This window comes from Dermacentor albipictus, chromosome 2 (genome assembly GCF_038994185.2).
Source record: "Dermacentor albipictus isolate Rhodes 1998 colony chromosome 2, USDA_Dalb.pri_finalv2, whole genome shotgun sequence".
NCBI classification, from domain to species: domain Eukaryota; kingdom Metazoa; phylum Arthropoda; class Arachnida; order Ixodida; family Ixodidae; genus Dermacentor; species Dermacentor albipictus.
The window spans coordinates 59,442,501-59,460,132 of NC_091822.1; the positions used below are offsets into that span (position 1 = coordinate 59,442,501).

Consider the following 17,632-nt stretch of genomic DNA (forward strand, 5'->3'; position numbering starts at 1 on the left):
CAGTTAGAATGAACCCATGCCCTGCAATATACTACCGATAACACATGGTAGCTGGGAATGAAGTTCTGTTCTGCTCTAGTAGTGATCATCTTTCATTTAAACCCCTTTGGGAATAGCACAAAGTAGTTGAACAAGTAGTACGTTGATGATAGAGGAGTTGAACACGGTAAGGTTTTCACCCAGATTATGCGCAAATCAAGACCAGGAAGGTTATGTAATGGACAGCACTGCGGCATAAGCTTCAAGAATTTGTGTAGTGCCTTCTATAACGCAACTTTCACGTACACAAAATGAGCTCGTCTCTTACCAACCATTCCAGCGTAAAGAACATGATCACCGCAAGTAAAACCACCCTGACACAGGAAAACATACCGAATAATGAACGTCCCATTCGAAATACATATTCCCCTCATTATCGCTTGAGAAAATGACAGGGAACTAAAGCTCATCATTGTGAGTCGGTTGCTCTATGAAGTAGGAAGTCGACAAACGGTACCCTACATTTTTTTTATTTCTATGGTTCCCAATTCCCACCTTTTACGAGGAGCACCCGATTTTAGGTTACAGCAAAGGCCGCTATTGTGCACATTTCAACGTATACTACACAAAGCTGAAATAAGCTCATGACTGTCTCCATAAAGGGACACCACGCCAACCATCCTAAAGAGCAAATATGAAACAAAGAAAAAGAAAATTAAAGGCCAGTGCAGCATATCATACAAAGACAAAAGTGTAGCACTGCATGATATAGTCGCATATTATGTGTGAATGGAATCCTAGAATTCTCATGTAATAAATTTGAACCCCTTGGACAAGAAGGGGAACAAACGAGTGCTTAGAAGGTATTAATGCATGAATATTGATTGATATAAACGGCCTTCTAGTGTTTCGGCATTATTTCTTTGCAGTATCATTTATTTTTTTTTAGGCACAACGTCGAGTTTTCCTGCTTGGTAAGCATTCCCTGGACGAGACATACAGTTCGTTTGTGAAATTATGCAAGCCAAGAATGCTTCTTCAGTCCTAGTTGTCTTCCTTAATGCTAAATGTTGAAGTTATTTTTTATCTTTCTTTTCAGTTCAATTGCCGCAATGCACATTTGTACTCTACGCGCTGCGTGAGCGCATTCCGCATTACAGCACAAAGAAGGTGATTGATAAATTCGAGGCTAGAGTAACACGAATAAGTCTCACCTATCAAACACGGCTTCACAAATGATAGCATCCCGGCTGACGCGACGACGATGCCGAAGGATAATGACATCTTCTCGTGTCCGAAGTAAGACGCCAGGGTCACCGGAAAAATTACCATTCCAGTGCCGATGATGAAGGCGATAACAGCTGCCATGGTGAAAATAAGTCCTTGGGAGCGTAGCAACGGAAGAACGAGAAACGTCACCGCCTCGGCAGCTAATGTGAGCACGAGAGCCGTCTTGATATTCAGCAAGCCGCGGTCTGCTGCCGCCGGCAATGTGAGCCGCCCGAGGATCTCGGCGATTGCTCCCGCCGACATCGCGGTAACGGCAGTGGACAGCGCTACTCCTCGATCACAGGCGAAGTCTACAAAAAGCGACATGTAGCACTCATATCCAAAGCAGTAAGCGTTAAAGCTGTTTATGATGAGGTAGAACACGGGGCTTTTAAACACCGTCAGTGCATGGCGTAGTTCGTTGGTTCCATTGTTTCCGATGGCTTTCGATGGAAATTGAGCAGCGAGTTGGTTCTTGCCTCGGGAAGCTTTCCTCCAAGCAGGGGTGCGGGGGAATAGGCTAAATGCAAGCCCGTTCATGATGACGCCGCCGAAGATCAGGAGAGCACCACGTAGGCCATAGGCGGCGGTGAGGTACTCCAGAAGTTTGGGAAATACGAAAAGGCCAGCGGTGATGCCAGTGAAGTTGACGCCCATCGCGAGGCCCTTGTTCTTGACAAAGTGCTCGGTGATAATTGTAGGGGCCACTATGAACACCATGCCGGCTCCTATTGCTGTTACCGTGGAGAGAAGATCAGTAAAAAAACGCATTAGGTGATTTGATGCCCACTTGAGTACCGACGTCACGCGACTTATTATGTGTAAAGATATGGTATGCTCAGATTCCATACCAACAACCTATAATAATTTCTACAATAAGAGATTCGCAGCGTCTTGGTAAATTATATGGGTCCCCGTGCGCTATAACTTGACAAATGTAACTATCGGAATTTCGGTAATTAGGCGAAACTAACTTATTAAATTAGCGTTGAGCTTCTTCACGAGCGTTACTCTTATACCGAGCATTCATGTGTTACTCTTATACCGCGTTGCGCACACAACAGTTATCGTACAGCAATAAATCTTCTACGTGTTTTCCTGCATGAAAAGAAAAACAATTCAGACCAAACGAATATGACTTACTAGTTTTCAGCCTTTCGTTAGTCAAGCAACCAGCCGTAAAGGCTTCAGAGAGGCTCGAATGAACAGCACTGAGTAACGAATGTTAGGAGCGTTTTCTGCACAAAGGGCACCTGAAGTATGTTACATGCACAGGCACGGGCTTCCGTAATAGCTATAACAACGGTAGGTCATTCCCTTGCTATGTAATCTCTTGGAAAATACATGTATCTCCTCCTCACGCTTAGACGAATGCAGTCTCAGAGGTTAAAAATCGAAGCTACGTCTCCGCATTCGGCAGTGTGGAGTGGCCTTTGACCTGTTGCGGGAGTCCCCGTGCTACAAGGTTGTATCGTTTCAATGGGTTTCGATGCGACCAATTCACTTGTGCCATCATTTTAGGTCGATAAGAGTGCCTTACCGTGTATTACGCCCAGTGTGAACGTCATAAATGCAATAGTCGTGGCGAAAAAGCTGACAACTGCGCCGGCTCCTGCAGTCACTGCTCCTGCGATAATCACTGGACGAGCGTTGAACCTGTGAACCAGCGGTCCCGTAATGAAACCTGAAAGGAAAATGTCAAGGGCAATATATATATATATACAGGGTGTCCCAGCTCACTTCAGTTATAGTTTAAAAATATGCGATGACCACGTAGCTGGTCAAAACCAAGGTCATGCTTGCCGTCGCATGGAGATACTTATTTTTTTTTTCATTCCGCCTAATTAGATAACTAGTCTTAATTAATAAATTAATTCTGAATTATTGTAGTTAGATTATAAGTGTCAATGGTAAAATTGTGAAGGAACATGAAAAACTCCCGATACAGTTTTCTGTTGCTCAATACGTGCTCTCTAAGTGTTTTTTTTTTCTGAGCGGCAAGGAAGCCCGCAAATACACGCAAAATTTACTCCTGACTGGCCTCTAGAATAACTTTGCGTTCATTCGCGGGCTTTAGTCACACTCGGATAAACACTTACATGTAGTACGTGTCGAGCAACAGAAAGCTGTATTCGTAGTTTTTCATTTTATCTAGTATTCGTGATATCTAATTAGGTAGAATGAAAAACTTATCTGAGCATCTCCAAGCGACAGCGAACAACATTACTTTGGTTCTGTCCTGGTACGTGGAAATTGCATATTTTTCAATGTTTGGCTCAAATTACATGGGACACCCTCTAAACATCTATACATCATAACGACATGCATGATTACATGTACGGCGCGATATCTTGCAGGAAGTACTACAGGCGCACAAAATGAACTTAGAAATAAGAATTATATATATATATATATATATATATATATATATATATATATATATATATATATATATATATATATCTTTGTCTGTGGCTGCTTTATTCATAAGCTGATCTTCTGGGACTTCTATTTCCTGCAAGGGATCCTATCGTGGACGTAATCATGCATTCTGGTATGACACGATAGTTGGGCCGACATACATTGTCGCACCTTCTCATTTTGCGTTACATAACGCATTCCGTATGTGATATAAGTATACTTGTCGACAACTATGACTGGCGCCGACTAGGCTGCAAGCAATTTTTTTGTTTATTCATGTAAAAAAAATACAATAGAGGCAATAAAAAGTAACCTAATCCATCCTGACAACACATTCCTCAACAAACGTTATAACTGGGCGAAAACACTGGGTTTAAACACCGCTGATGTAGGTATGCTTGAAGTAGCTTAAAGAATTTGGGCATAGTTTTTTAAAGTCCGCAGCCAGTAGGCACATAACACTATATAGTTACTGTGGTAGCTTCAACGGGGCGACCGGACGGGAGACCCACGGCGTGAGGCCTAACGGCCGCGGTTCGAGGCGCCACAAGAACCGGACTGCTCTAGTCGGGCACCAGCAAGGAATGCGTTCATTCCAGTGGGTAAAAAGTATAGTGTAGTAGAAACGTCTACTACTTTCTAGTAGAAAGCAAACACGCGAGGGCTCACTTACAGCGTCGGGCGCGGAGTGGCGCTAGCGGTCACAACCATTCGAAACCGAAATTAGGTATCGAAACAGGTTATGACATCGTCTGTGCCTTAGAAGAAACTGCGCAATTCGCTCTCCTCACTAAAGAAAAACAAGAGCTATGAAAGAGGCAGAAATTTCTTACAGAGGAATACAGATTTGTAACCAGTTATACAATGAATAAGCAGTTAGAGTGTCGTGCACGCTACATGATGGATCACGGAGAAGCCGCCATTGGCGGGCGGAGACGCAGACGAACCGGCACGCAAGTGACGCTGAATATGCAGCTGTATATGTGGTTGCATGACACGCTTATGCACCTCCTTGCTCAAGCGGCAGGGTTTTTGTTCCATCTGAGGATTTGGAGGCGTAGCTTGAGGCGGTGATGCACTCAAACCGCTCGGCTATGTGGCGACCGTGCCAACAAAAGTATTTTGCTTTCGCTTCGAAGCCACCAAGGATGGTGCTTCAAAGGACCACAAATGCATACATTTGATATAGCTTAACCTTGTACTCGTCCTAATTTGTACACGCCTTGTACACGCCGTCCACTGTCCAGACCGTGTCGTTAAAGAATTTGGTCAAGCTTTTTAGCGTGTCTTCGCCTAGATTGCGAATCATTGCGTTAGTTACCTGATCTACCCCTGGGGCTGTGTTTTACCTGAAGGAGTGTTCCACTGCATAAACCTCATCAAAGGTTATGGGGGCGTCCAGTTCCGGTTGTTCCTGACCTTCGTAAACGGGTTTGGTGGATTGCCCGGTCGGAACAGTTCCTACGTATATCTGTTTATTTTGTCTATCATGTCGGCTTCTCGACCTTCAAATTCGTTTTCCAGAAGCTTGTGTGTTCGATTATCGACTGTTTTTGTTCTTCCCGGGTCAATCATACTTCGAAAAATGCGCCATGTTTTCTTTATAGTCCACGTGCCCCGAAGCAAGTTTCTCAAATGACGCCAATTGCTACCGCTTAAGTTTTGTGCGTATTCGTTAGCTTCCTGCGCTACTTGAGCTATCCGTATCCTGAGATTGCGATTAAGCTCCTGCCATTTCCATCTTTTTTTCAGGCCACTCCGGGCTTCCCAAAGATGCAAGAAGTGACGGTCCATGTCTGGAGCCTCCGTTGTCGTTTCAATTGTTTTTGTTTTCCCAGCGTGGACAACTCTGATCCACTCGGCCTATTCTCCTACGCCTGTTCTGCAGCCTATTATTTTCTGTTTTTCAAGAAATTTCATCCAGTCGGATAGCCTTGCCTTGCCAATAGCTCTTCTAATACTGGCTGCATTAACCGATATGCTTAAGACATAATGATCACTTCCCAGCTTTTCAACTAGGTTCATCCATCGCGTCTCACTTTCGTTGTTGGTGAACGTGAGGTCGGGGGATGTGTCCTTGGACACGCTGTTTCCGATTCCCGTTGGGAGATCCCGCTGAGTTAGGGGGAAAATTTTGTAGCCCAATAGCGTGAATCAAGGAGATTATTCGTCAAGAATCCTCAAAAGGGCGGACGAAAAAGGAAGATGACAACTACGCCTCGATTTCGCAAAGCAGAATCCACACAAGGCTATCAGCTGTGGTCGGCTGTATGGAGAAATGAGCGTCTCCGCATGAAGAGCTAGCAGCAGTGTTGGGAATACGCACGAACTGTTCGGCGATGCGACAGCACTTCTCGTCTTCACAACATCGGCACTGAGATGAATTCCTTCATTGTTGAGCAGTCTTTCAGTACAAGAAAGTTAAAGGCATCATCTGTCATGCCTTTCAGCACATGGCTTACTTCGTCGGCCTCGGACATATTGCCATTAGCACGGAGCCTAAATATCAAGGATATACGTGACGTGCGATTTGGCAGTTGTTTGAATCTGACAGGAGTACTCTTGGGAAGCGGCGCACTGGCGGCCAGTGACCTGGCCGGAGATATAGCGTAGTCGCGGCTGGCCAGTTCTTCTTCACGAGTAGTACACCAGACGAGAGCTGTTCCCTTGAGGGAGAAAAGCCCATTTGAGAGCATCACTGTAGGGACCCATTACTTGTGCGCAGCGACACCCTCTTACGTGCCAAGCCATTCCTCGAAGGCATCGGTGCCAGTAAAGGTCCCACGGTCACGTGGATAGGAAAACATGACCGGCGGTTGTGGCACCGCGGGCGCGGTGGAGCCAGTGGTCTCGTCTGTGGGCATGGTCGTGCGGCAGAGGACAAGTCCCACGCCCAGTTCCGTCATGCGCCGAAGCGCAGCACCTCCACCGAAAATGATAAGTGTAGAAATAGAAATTAATCAAAATGTATTTGCTATTTACAAGCTAGCTTGAACGCAGCATTACGGCGCATAGTCTCGCCTAGCAGCACTGCGTCGCCTTCTTTGCCGCATTTATGATCGCCGTCTTCATTGGTCGTTCTGCTCGTAGTGCCGTGGCCATCTATTGCAGCCATGGTTCTTAAGTGCTGCTAGCAGTGAGACTTATACATATTACAGAAAAAAAAACTCACCGATTACGAATACTGCTATTAAAAATCATTGATTGCAGTTGCCAATTACTACTCCAGGAAAGTAATGGAAAAATTACTAAAAAGTGATTGGTTACCTTAATTTACTTTCCCCCTACTTTCATTACGATTTCAGAAATACACTAAATAAAACGAACAGGTTTGGATGTTTTAAGGCGTTGTCTGCACTCCTTCACACGTTATTTCTATTGAGTAAAAGATGCTTTTTTTCAAAATTTGCTATTTATTTTGTTTTCTTGTGAACACACGTGCAGCGACAATGATATCAAATTCGCTCGCTGAGCGCGGTTGAGAGAACGACTTTGTTGTAACGTGTGAATAGCTTGCCCACAAATTGTAAATGGTTACTTAATGCCATGGTTCTCGGCTCCGGCTAAGTAATGAAGTGCAGTGTTTGAACCACTGCTGAACTTAGCAAAAGGTGCCCCCGATAAGGTCAGTGAGAAAATTTAAATATCATTCATAGGTGATACCCTGGCATCAATGACTGAAGTATTTGTCGGGCCATAGAAGCGCCGTTTCAATTTCATGTCCCACATATGAAAAACCTTCACGCGGCGCCCTTCGCTCTCTGGCCATCTTGACTGAAGCGAAAAAATTGTTACGGCGCCGTCAAGCGTTCGTGTTTCTTGAAAAGGCGGCTATATCTGCGATCTAATTTAGTTAACGTGGTATATTACTCAGCCTTAATATAACTGTTCTTGCATTACAATTGAAATATTGGTAAAAACATATGCGCTTAAAGGACAGACACTTCCGTTTATATGAAAAGAGGTGTAGACTGCACTAAGCGAAGAAAACTTAAGCAGGGTCACTTAATGCCTATGAAGGCAGCTTAAAAGCACTGCCAGGAGAGAGAGAAATTTATTGTGAAAGAAAAGCTCGCGTGTTGGACTTCCATGCATGTGTGCCAATCTGCAAGCCTGCTATGTCGAGGTGAACGAGGACTAAGTGCAGGACCCTGATGATTGTCAGAGCTACGTTCCCTGTTATAGCTTGTTTCGTCAGAAAGGCCAGTGCTTAGATGTGAACGGATACCGAAAGATGTAACTTAAGTACAGTGACTTTTGCCAAATAAACAAGACAGTCAGAAAAATACAAGATTTTCAAAAAACGGAATTGCATTAGAACTAATTATTTACATGTACGTTACGCACAAGTTTGCTAACACTGGATTTAGTGTGCTCAGTAGCTGCTGAATACTGCACGCGCTGACACACATCGGCTGATGTGTCCCATGTTGCTCAGCTATACTAGGATGATATCAAAGAAATACGTCAGTAACCGGTACCACTTTCCTACCCGTACTTCGCATCTCTTCCGAAAGAGCAGCTTGCTCAACTGAAGGCGGCACACGCTGCTGTTCTCGTAGAGGTCATTTACACGGAAGCAGAGCTCCTTTCTCTGTGAATAGAGAATTCGCAGCTTTCTTCGATGTCGCTGCCTTCACTTTGCTTGGAACTACAGGTGGTGGTGTTTCTTGAAAAGGAGAGGCATTTTGCGGCGCTGTCGTAGTCGTTCGCGAGACCGCCAACAACGGCGTCATCTTGTCGAACAATTTTAGTTGCGTTTTTCTGAGTTGGCTTGTCTATAACAATTTGTTTAAGAACAGAAAACACTTTGCTCGCAGGAGAAAACCAATTCAAACAGTTTATTCTTAAGCTATTGCAATGTTACACCTGTCAGAAGACCACACTTGTGAATATCGTGAGCCCTGCGCAGCAGGCAAAAGTCGTCCAATTGTTTTGATGTGCCCTGACTGTCAGTATCTGGAAATTGCTTTTCGATGCCAAGGTTAACTGACGGCCAAGTAAGCATCGCAGGCAGCAAACTAAGGGACCTCCAGTCCAGATGGTCCGGTTACGTGCGCCCTAGTCAGCGCCAACAGCACATAGCTACGTGAGGATCCGCTGAATGAGTCAATGAGCCGCTTTCTGGGCTCTGCGTGTCCGCTGTTAATACACGTCGTGTGATATGCCCCGGCTGACACTTCAATGCAGTATGGTGTGGCCTCCGCTATGCAGCAGCCAACTGCTCGGGCCTCATGGCACTGACATTTCACAACCGCTGCTCACGTGTTTCGAGCTCTTCAAGCACCACTCAAGCAAACTTAGTTTCCGTAATTCTTATCAAACAGAGTTCCGGTCTCCCTAACACTAATTTTCCGTGCTGAATATTCTTCCTCTGTTATATCCATGACGCTAAATCTTCCTAAACATTATTTCCGTTCTCCGATTTCATTTTGTCAGCTTGTGCGTAAAACGGATCCTATTGTTTGCATAGAAAGTGTTGTATTTGCCTCTTCCGAAGAGATAGCATTGTTAAAAAAAGGACATTAAGGCGTTGACCTTGCGGGCCTGAATAGTTACACAGAGGGCTCCAGTTTCTTGAAATAGCTGCAGAGTCTTCATGCTTGCTTCCCTGCATATCCTTATGGAGGTCTTTAGAACTCATGTTTTTATTGCGAATTCAGGGACGTACGCTTCAATGACAGCCGATGCTGACTTATTCATCCTGATGGTCGTCATTGTCAGGAGTAGCAACCACAAGTTCTCTTTTTCTTGTATGTGTACGTGAGCGTGTGTGCGTGTGTGTTTTGATTAGATGACCATTTTTCCCTGACAACCCTTTTCCACGCGTTCACATTTTCACAGTTTTGCACTTTCGATGTTTTCATCTACACGTGCCTTCCTTTGCCACTTCCCGATTTTTTTTCTGCACCTAATAAACTATGAACGGCCACCCTTTCCCGATGTTTGCTAGTTTTTCTCATATTCAGGGTTCTAATGATGCGAACCTTTTCCGACGTGTCAAAAGTTAGAGCTCGTTTCAGAATCTCTGGAGCCTTTTAATGCTTAAACTCTCAATAAATTTCGAAGCACACGGTCTCTACATGCGACGTGACTGCGTGCTGCTTACAGAGGATAACTCGACAATGTTTGAAACGGGACGCAAAAATACCGAACAAATATATTTGTCACATTTTTTATAGCTGACTGCCGCACCACACGGTGTCACAATATTATTTTGAAATTGCTGCTCTGTGTTCTCTGCTTTCCACAGATCTAACAACAAACTGTTCGACTAAATACAATGCCGAGGTATGGCACTTTATATGAACGCAACCACATACGCTACTTCGCAATGTTAAAAAAAAATGGCTGTGGCTTAGCTAAGGTTAAGCCCAGGATGCGAAGCATACTAGCCTTTATTTTAGTTGTTGAACCACTGTTTAGCCTGGTGAACTGCTGTTGCTTGGCTATATTTGGTTCGGCTAGACGAAGAAACAACTCATGCGTTACTCTGCTTCGCCTTCAAGAGTGGAACGCGACAGCGTTCCCGTCGACCCGCCAAGGGGTGTAAGACAATGGGCTACGGCGCAGCGACTACGCGCCCCGCTTTGGACGCGGTGAGCGTCCAGCAACGCAGCGTTCGGCGCGGCAACGAAATGTGCGCCTGAGCAAGCGACGCACGCCTGAGCCTTATAAACAGCTCGTTTCTAAGGCAACACCGCATTCATTAGAGGCGCTTTTGTACCGCTTTGAAGCATCGTACTCGTGGCTCAGTGGTAGCGTCTCCGTCTCACACTCCGGAGACCCTGGTTCGATTCCCACCCAGCCCATCTTGCAAGAGTTGAGCCAAAGGCACCTAGAAAATCAGTCTCTGTAGCACGCCGCAACCTTCGCTTCTCATTCCAACGAGCAGCTCTGCCTGCAGGAGGCATCTCACCTCGTGAGTGTCTAGCAGAGGCAAGCGCAGCTGCTTATATACCGCCGCGAGCGACGGCGCGAGTTGGAGCTCTGTCGTGACGTCACGGTGTCACGTGGTCAGTCTTGAAGGCGACGGCGCGAGTTGGAGCCCCGTTTCTCCTCTGTCGTGACGTCACGGTGTCACGTGGTATTGAAGGCGACACCGCCGCGCCTGAGGAGCTGGGTTGAGCTCTCGTAATATGCTTCGCATAATATATGGGTGCTTACAAAAGCTCAGTGCCTTCTCAAACATACAGGTGCTGAATGAGACAGTAGTAAATAAAGGCGCTTGTTCTCACCTGCCATGTTAACTACGGCGCCCAGCACCATTATCGGCCACGAACCATCGACTCGGTTCACCTGGAATGTCTCCAGTGTGGCGACGAATAGGAATCCCGTCGAACGCCGCCCAGCCAAAGCAAAGAAGGAGGCGAGAGCACAGGCACCTATATGGAACACAATTTAAACGATTTCAGAGATTGTCAAGCATTTCATTTGTAAGACATCTAATTTTACAAGCGTTATGCTCCATCCTTGCTATAGTTCACAAACAGTGACATATGCGAAATACGTGTCATACAAAGCCACTAACAAAGCTCACTGACAATGGCAGCCGACTCCCACAGGGCGAAGTGTTTCAGGGTCTTCTTGTGCCCACTTGTTTCGACGGAATTTGCATAGCGCCCACTGCTTTCCCAGGATGATTCTCCCCAAAGGGAATTTGATTGTCGTGCCCCTCGACTTCGGTACCCGTTTGGATAACCAGTGAGTAACCGGCGGCCACGTGGTTTCGGCGCACGAGCTCCCGCAGCCAAGGCAAACACTGAACGCGGAGGGCTAGCCACGAGCGCAACTGCTGGATGAAACTACTAGGCTAGCCGCAAGAATGCTAGTACTGACAAGTTCACCAAGTGCCTGTACAAGCTGCTCTAGATAGTCTCCAAGACATCGTACGACTACATCCTCGACCAGACCAATGTGTACCTGACAGCGCGGCGGCCATTTTTCGCCGGTTTAGTCGGCGTTCTTCAAACCGCTGCCTTATTTTCGGCCTAAGCTACACAGAACCGGTGCCTGCTGCCAATAGTGACTGCACTGGTAATTATCCGATATGACATATACGCTTGGACAGTACAGAATAAGTGAATGTGTTATGACACAGGTCGTGTTATGATAGCCCACAGCGCACTTGTAAATGTATTAAACTCATCGCTCTGTTGTCACGATCTGAGGCACAGGCTTTCGACGATGGCAAGACACGCGAGAATTGTCAGTGCACCCTCATACCTTTTACCGTGATCGACCGTTTAACTTGCTTACTAAATATAACCCTACACCTTAACCCTCCGCCTCGTTTGTGAGCATTTCAAATGCATTAATACATGCAAATACATAATTTTTGCTTAAATACATCAAATTAAAAACTTCTTGCGTGCCATGGAGAATGTTCCATCAACCTTCAAGCTCGAAACTTATGAATTAAATACAATTAAATGTCTGTTTTTAAAGTGTGCAACTCTCACCTTTGCAATGTCTTTAACAAGAAATAAAGACCAAAAGGTTTTGTACGACAGCTGGCGGACTACAATATATTACAATGAACAATAGACGCAACGTCGAACAATAGGTCTTTGCAACGTTGAGGACAATACATGCCCACTAAGAGGCTACAAAATATATTTCCCCGGCTATTAATGACTTTGAACAGTAGCTAAATAAAGTCTGAAAGGCTCTCTTTTTGAGAAACGCGTAATATTTATCATACTAGTCGGCCTTTTGTACCGTCGACAAATATATCGTGTTCTGATCTTTTTCTTTCTTTCTTTGTGTTTATGTTGTCTCCTGTGTAAGATTGCTTTTTTTATTATTTGGACTTTTATGCTATGGTTTCTGCATATCGTATATGGAATCCCTGTGTACATCCATGCCGTGCGTTGCATCTATTCCTCCCAATTACCTAAATTTTATGCTAATTATGTTATTTACTTCAAGCATGCTTGCACTTGTTGATTATGTACTAGGTATTATGTCTTCATTTATTATGCATTAGGTGTATCATACACGTACTTTTTTTTGCTTTTTGTAAGCTGCCTCTAAGCCGGTGGAGGGCGGCGCGTAGTTACGTCAAGCTGACATTTATGACAGCTCTTTCTGCCGGATTTCCGCCTCATGTAAAGCCTACTTGGTGCGAATAAAGATCAAAGCCCAACTTAATTAAAAACATTATCGCGGAGACAATCCAACCTCTATCTTCCGTATTGAATAAAATAAGTAAAAGCGAGCCTACTGTTACCAGTGGATTTTAGCTTCGCGCATATGTTCCTCCATACAGCATGTTCCGATGGGTGGGCAGCGCAACCCGGACGAAAGACGAGAGGAAGTACACAATACGAGCGCAGACTAACAACGGGTTTTTCTTTTTCAAACAAGGGACTAAAATATACAGAAAATGTAAACACGTGTAAAGTCGCGCTTACAAGGGTGAAAGGGTGTTAGCCTATCGTGCCCTTCAAAACCTCAGTTTCTTTATGCTGCGGAGTGATAAAAGTCTGGCTGGCGCATGCGCCTGAGTTTACATGCATGAAGCAATTGCACAATCTCGCGGTTGATTTGATTTATATTTTTATACAATGTTTCGGTTTGTTCAAACCTATGTTTGCATAAGCAAACTCGACAATGCGCAGTCATATTAGAAAGTGTTGCATTCCTGATCGCACCTTGGTGCTCCCTAAGGCGGATGTTAAGGCAGCGTCCCGTCTGCCCAAAGTACTTTTTGCCGCACGAAAAATGACGTAGACCACTCTCACCGAGCATGCCACCAGCTGCCCCAACTGCATCACGCGGCACATAGCCTTGGACGCCTGTTTAGGTCTATTGACAAGATTGTAAATGCTGTTTAACGAGTCCTTTGCTGAAACGACGACTTGAACACCATATTTCATGGCTTTCTTTCTTTAGCCCATGTCCCATCTGATGCACATAAGAGATGACTCCATACTTTTTTTTTTACTTTTTCGATCTGTGTTTGGAGTGCTTTACCGTTTTTTACAACCTTGGTCCCTCTTTCTTTTTCACCTATCTCGCCATTTAGCACTTTGCTTTGCATCCATGGCAAACTTTCTATTCACCACTGGTCACAAATGTAACCATTTAGCTCAGCAGGAGCTTACATTCTTCACATTCTTTATTGTTTCGGTTCGTTTAGAAGGCAGAAAACGCAGAATGGTTGGCAAGAAGTGTCATTCGCACCTTCCTTACACCCTGATAGCACTATTATTTGAATACAACCTAACCGCGCGGCTTAATCGTATTCACGGGCCTCTGTTTATGCTGTAACCGAAACTATGTCACTCACCGGCAACTAACCAGCTGTGGACGCTGTCGGGACCATGCTGTGGCACCCGAGACCAGTACTTGCAGCGATCCCATGAGCAGCATCGAGGCATGGTACGTTCTGCGTGGTGTTGGCTGCTCAGGATCAAAACTAGGCAGAGGAGAGCATCAAGTTGATTTCTTTATGGCACCAGTTTATGCTAGTATTGAAAGGATATCATAATCGCCGCGCCGGTGCACCTGTAACTATCCTACACAAACTTTCGCTTTCGCTGCAAAATAATGTTCTTGTGGTCTGTTTTACTGCGACAGGGGTCATGCCACGTGCCCGGCACAGGTACAACGCAAGCGGTTCCTCACGCAAGAGACAGCATGTAACAACAAACGCCTTATCAACGCGTGTCACAAAACAGTTAAAGCGACGGGTTTGATAGCGTGTTTGCAAAAGCAGAAATAGGCCAGGTGCTTCAACAAATCGGTTTAGTCCATGTCTGTTTTCGTAAGTGCTGCAAGTGTGCCCTGTTTAGTGTTCTTGGCCAGACGCAGCAAATGATCATTTGCAATCTGTTCGTACACGGGAGATAGCTACCTTCAAGCAAAAGCTGTTTATCTAGTGGTTCCACAATTTCCAAGAAATGGAATGAGTCACCATAGATTGGCGCCAACGTGCTACCTTTTTACCTTGAGACAGTATAAGTGACTAACCAGCGGTAAATCGGGCATTCTAGGCCACGTTATTGTTATCTCGTGAAACGCAAACGACTCAGCCCAACTGAGCTGGCCGAGGAGCGATTAAATATCACCTGTAGAGATAGCGGAGATATAATTGTCTTCACACTACATTTTCAGCTGCTGCACGGAAGAGGGCGTGCACTATTTTCCACTGAATACAGATGATCCTGACAGCAAGCATCTCTCGCTCGAGCGGGCTAAGAGAATATTTGTCAACGCCCCGTCTAAAAGCGGAAGCTAATAAGTCGTCATCATCATCGCCATCGTCCATTTGCGTGACCATGTAAACAATTGTACGATGACGGGTGAACACTTGAAGCCGGCTATAGCGGTGGGCAAGGCATTTCGCCGCATTCTGCACCTCGATATGAAAGGTATTCTCTATTCTTTTGCTGCAGCCAGTTTTAACGCGCCGTTCACACCCTGATGCGCCGACGCGGGTTCTAAAAGAGGGCTTGATAACCGAAGTACGAGCACATGCTGGCATTCAAATGCATACTTGCAGTACATTGAAATACAAATAGTTTGCTTAGAGTGCAAAATGTTTGTTATCTAGGAGGTTCCAAGATTTGAAAAAAAGAAACGAAATAGTGAAAGTGCGAAAGAAAAAAACGAAAGGAGGCTTAAGAGGCCAGTCGCGTAATGTCATGGCTGTTTCTCACATGTCTGATGGAACCGTCTGCCCCGCAGACCGAGGCACCGATAAATACGCAGTGATTCGTAACGCGCGAGATCAGTCTCTGCTACCTCCAAAAATAGAACACTAGCCACAGCCACCATGAGTTCTTGTAACACATAGAAAACCGTTTGGAAACATTGTTGCGAGCTCGGTTTACCGGAGGCAAGTAATACACGTTTTGAGAGGTTGAGAATGCAGAGTCGAATGACTTTATTCAAAAGTAAAAGCAGGTTTGCCGAGTGCCTGTGGTGGTGCCCCTTTCGGACAGCGCCTTCAGTTCGAGCAGAGGGCAACGAGAGAGAACGAAATGACGGACGGTCGCAACAACATTATAAACTTAAAGACTTAAAGCGAATTGAGTTGATCTCTTATTATAATCAGAAAGTTTGTACTGTTGCATAAAACATGTCAGTCATGTATGTTATACGATGTGCAGCTGCAATCTGTTGCGTTCGATGACGTCCAGCAGTATTCTGCGACCTGCCGTGGTTGCTTAGTGGCGATGGTGTTGGGCTGCTAAGCACGAGGTCACAGGATTGAATCCCGCATTTCGATGTGGGTAAAGTGCGAAAACACCCGCGTACTTGGATTTAGGTGCATGTTAAAATGCTCCCGGTAGGCCAAATTTCCGTAGTCCCACATTACGGCGTGCCTTATATTCAGATCGTGGTTTTGGCATGTAAAACAGCATAATTTGATTTTAACTAGGCTGTGAAAGCACCTGCGCGAAGTTAGAAGTCACCAGCCTACACCACACACGCAACAGACTCATAGTGTCAGCTGGAAGAGTGGCTCCTTAGGAGCTCCATTTTCGGAACCACGCTCTGTAGAGTCTTCGCGTCATTTTCCCGTGAGCGATCTGAGCTGTCCTTCCGGCGTCGACGGCGAGTTGCGGCTTGTCCTTCTCTCTGCACAGCTGTCTGCTAAGTCCGATGTTGCCTGGTGGTTGTAGGCGCCCATGTAGCCTTACGATTCGCTTCTTCAGCAGTGGTTCGTATCTTGCGAGGAGGCTCCTTAACATGTACCGACGAGTAAACACAGGTATCAAGACTTCGTCGCGCACATGTGACGTCCCTTAACCCGCGCCACGTTACGTTGCCGTTCTTGATGATCATCATAATGCTTCCTCAGGGGGCATCCCCTTCGAAACGCGGTAACTACAAGTATTTAGCTAGCCTGCTTAAGTTAATTAGGTCCAGTTACATGCATGCAGCATGCAAGTGATTTATATAACTGCTACATGTCGGGACAGCTGCTGGAATATAACGGAACTGCAATCCAAAACTTGTACGAACAGACACAACGTGGTGCGCATGTCGCATCGCGTGTCAAATGGCCTGGTACGATGCTAATGATAATGATGATGATGATTTAATAGCATTCCCTTTGACATTGGACGGTGACAAACAGTAACCTAGCCTGCTTCAATTAATCAGCTATGCCATACATGTTTTTCATTACATCAATTGTTTATACATCTCCATAACCTTTTTCTTCCTCAAGTCTTGTCTACCTACCTATGCAACGGCTACCTGGTGTGCCACGTGGTGTAATAATATGCAACTGCAGCTTACGTATAGACGCTACGCGGCGTGAATCTCACATTACAAGGCAAGATGCGTGATATAATGCTACTGATTATGATGATTTATTGACATGCCCTTCGAAACGCGGTGGTGATATAGTCACCTAGGCAGCTTAATTTAATCAGATACACAATACATATTTTTCTAGCATTCTTGTATACTTCTGATTAAACTTCTTTTTGGTCCTCAAACGTTCTTTAAATGTTTTGTACCGGTACCTGGTCATCTGCTACATGGCGTTCTACCTTGTCTAAGTGTATGCAAATGCAACACAAAACATGCACGTACTGACGCCATATGAGGGGCGCATGTCAAATGGCGCGTCTCCTCGCGCCCTATAGGACGCGTTTACGGGGCATTTTTGGCGGTGCATCCTAGGAAGCGCTGGCGTGGCTCCGTAGTAGAGTAGCTGACTCCCACGCCGCACGCCCGGGTTCAATCCCGGCGGGAACTATGTTAATTTTTTTTTCCTCATTTCCGGCGATAGCTACTACGGTCGCCGGACACCGGCTGCGTCGGATACCATCACCACTCAAAACCGCTGTTGGAATGAGGCCATGACAACTTACGCAGTGAGAGGACAGGTCGACCCGAAGGCTGGTCGACAGCCCAGAACCCGCTGACAGCTAGCACGGACAGTTGGCGTGAATGCGGATTCGTATTACCGCAATCTACTCGCTGCGGCGGCGACCAG

At 45.6% G+C, this 17,632-nt stretch overlaps 1 protein-coding gene across 2 annotated transcripts in view; it reads right to left on the reverse strand.

The window, feature by feature from the left end:
• LOC139055943 (monocarboxylate transporter 12-like) overlaps window positions 1-17,632 on the reverse strand; it is a 36,804-nt gene that overhangs the window by 1,874 nt on the left and 17,298 nt on the right. The window contains exons 2-5 of one of the 2 annotated variants that reach the window (XM_070533624.1): window positions 13,964-14,092; window positions 10,908-11,054; window positions 2,789-2,932; window positions 1,194-1,982 (exon numbers count right to left, since the gene is read on the reverse strand). In XM_070533624.1, the coding sequence (XP_070389725.1) occupies window positions 1,194-1,982; window positions 2,789-2,932; window positions 10,908-11,054; window positions 13,964-14,054 (1,171 nt within the window). In that variant the 5' untranslated portion in view covers window positions 14,055-14,092. The remainder of the gene's footprint in view (window positions 1-1,193; window positions 1,983-2,788; window positions 2,933-10,907; window positions 11,055-13,963; window positions 14,093-17,632) is intronic. The other variant, XM_070533625.1, reaches the window with a different exon arrangement.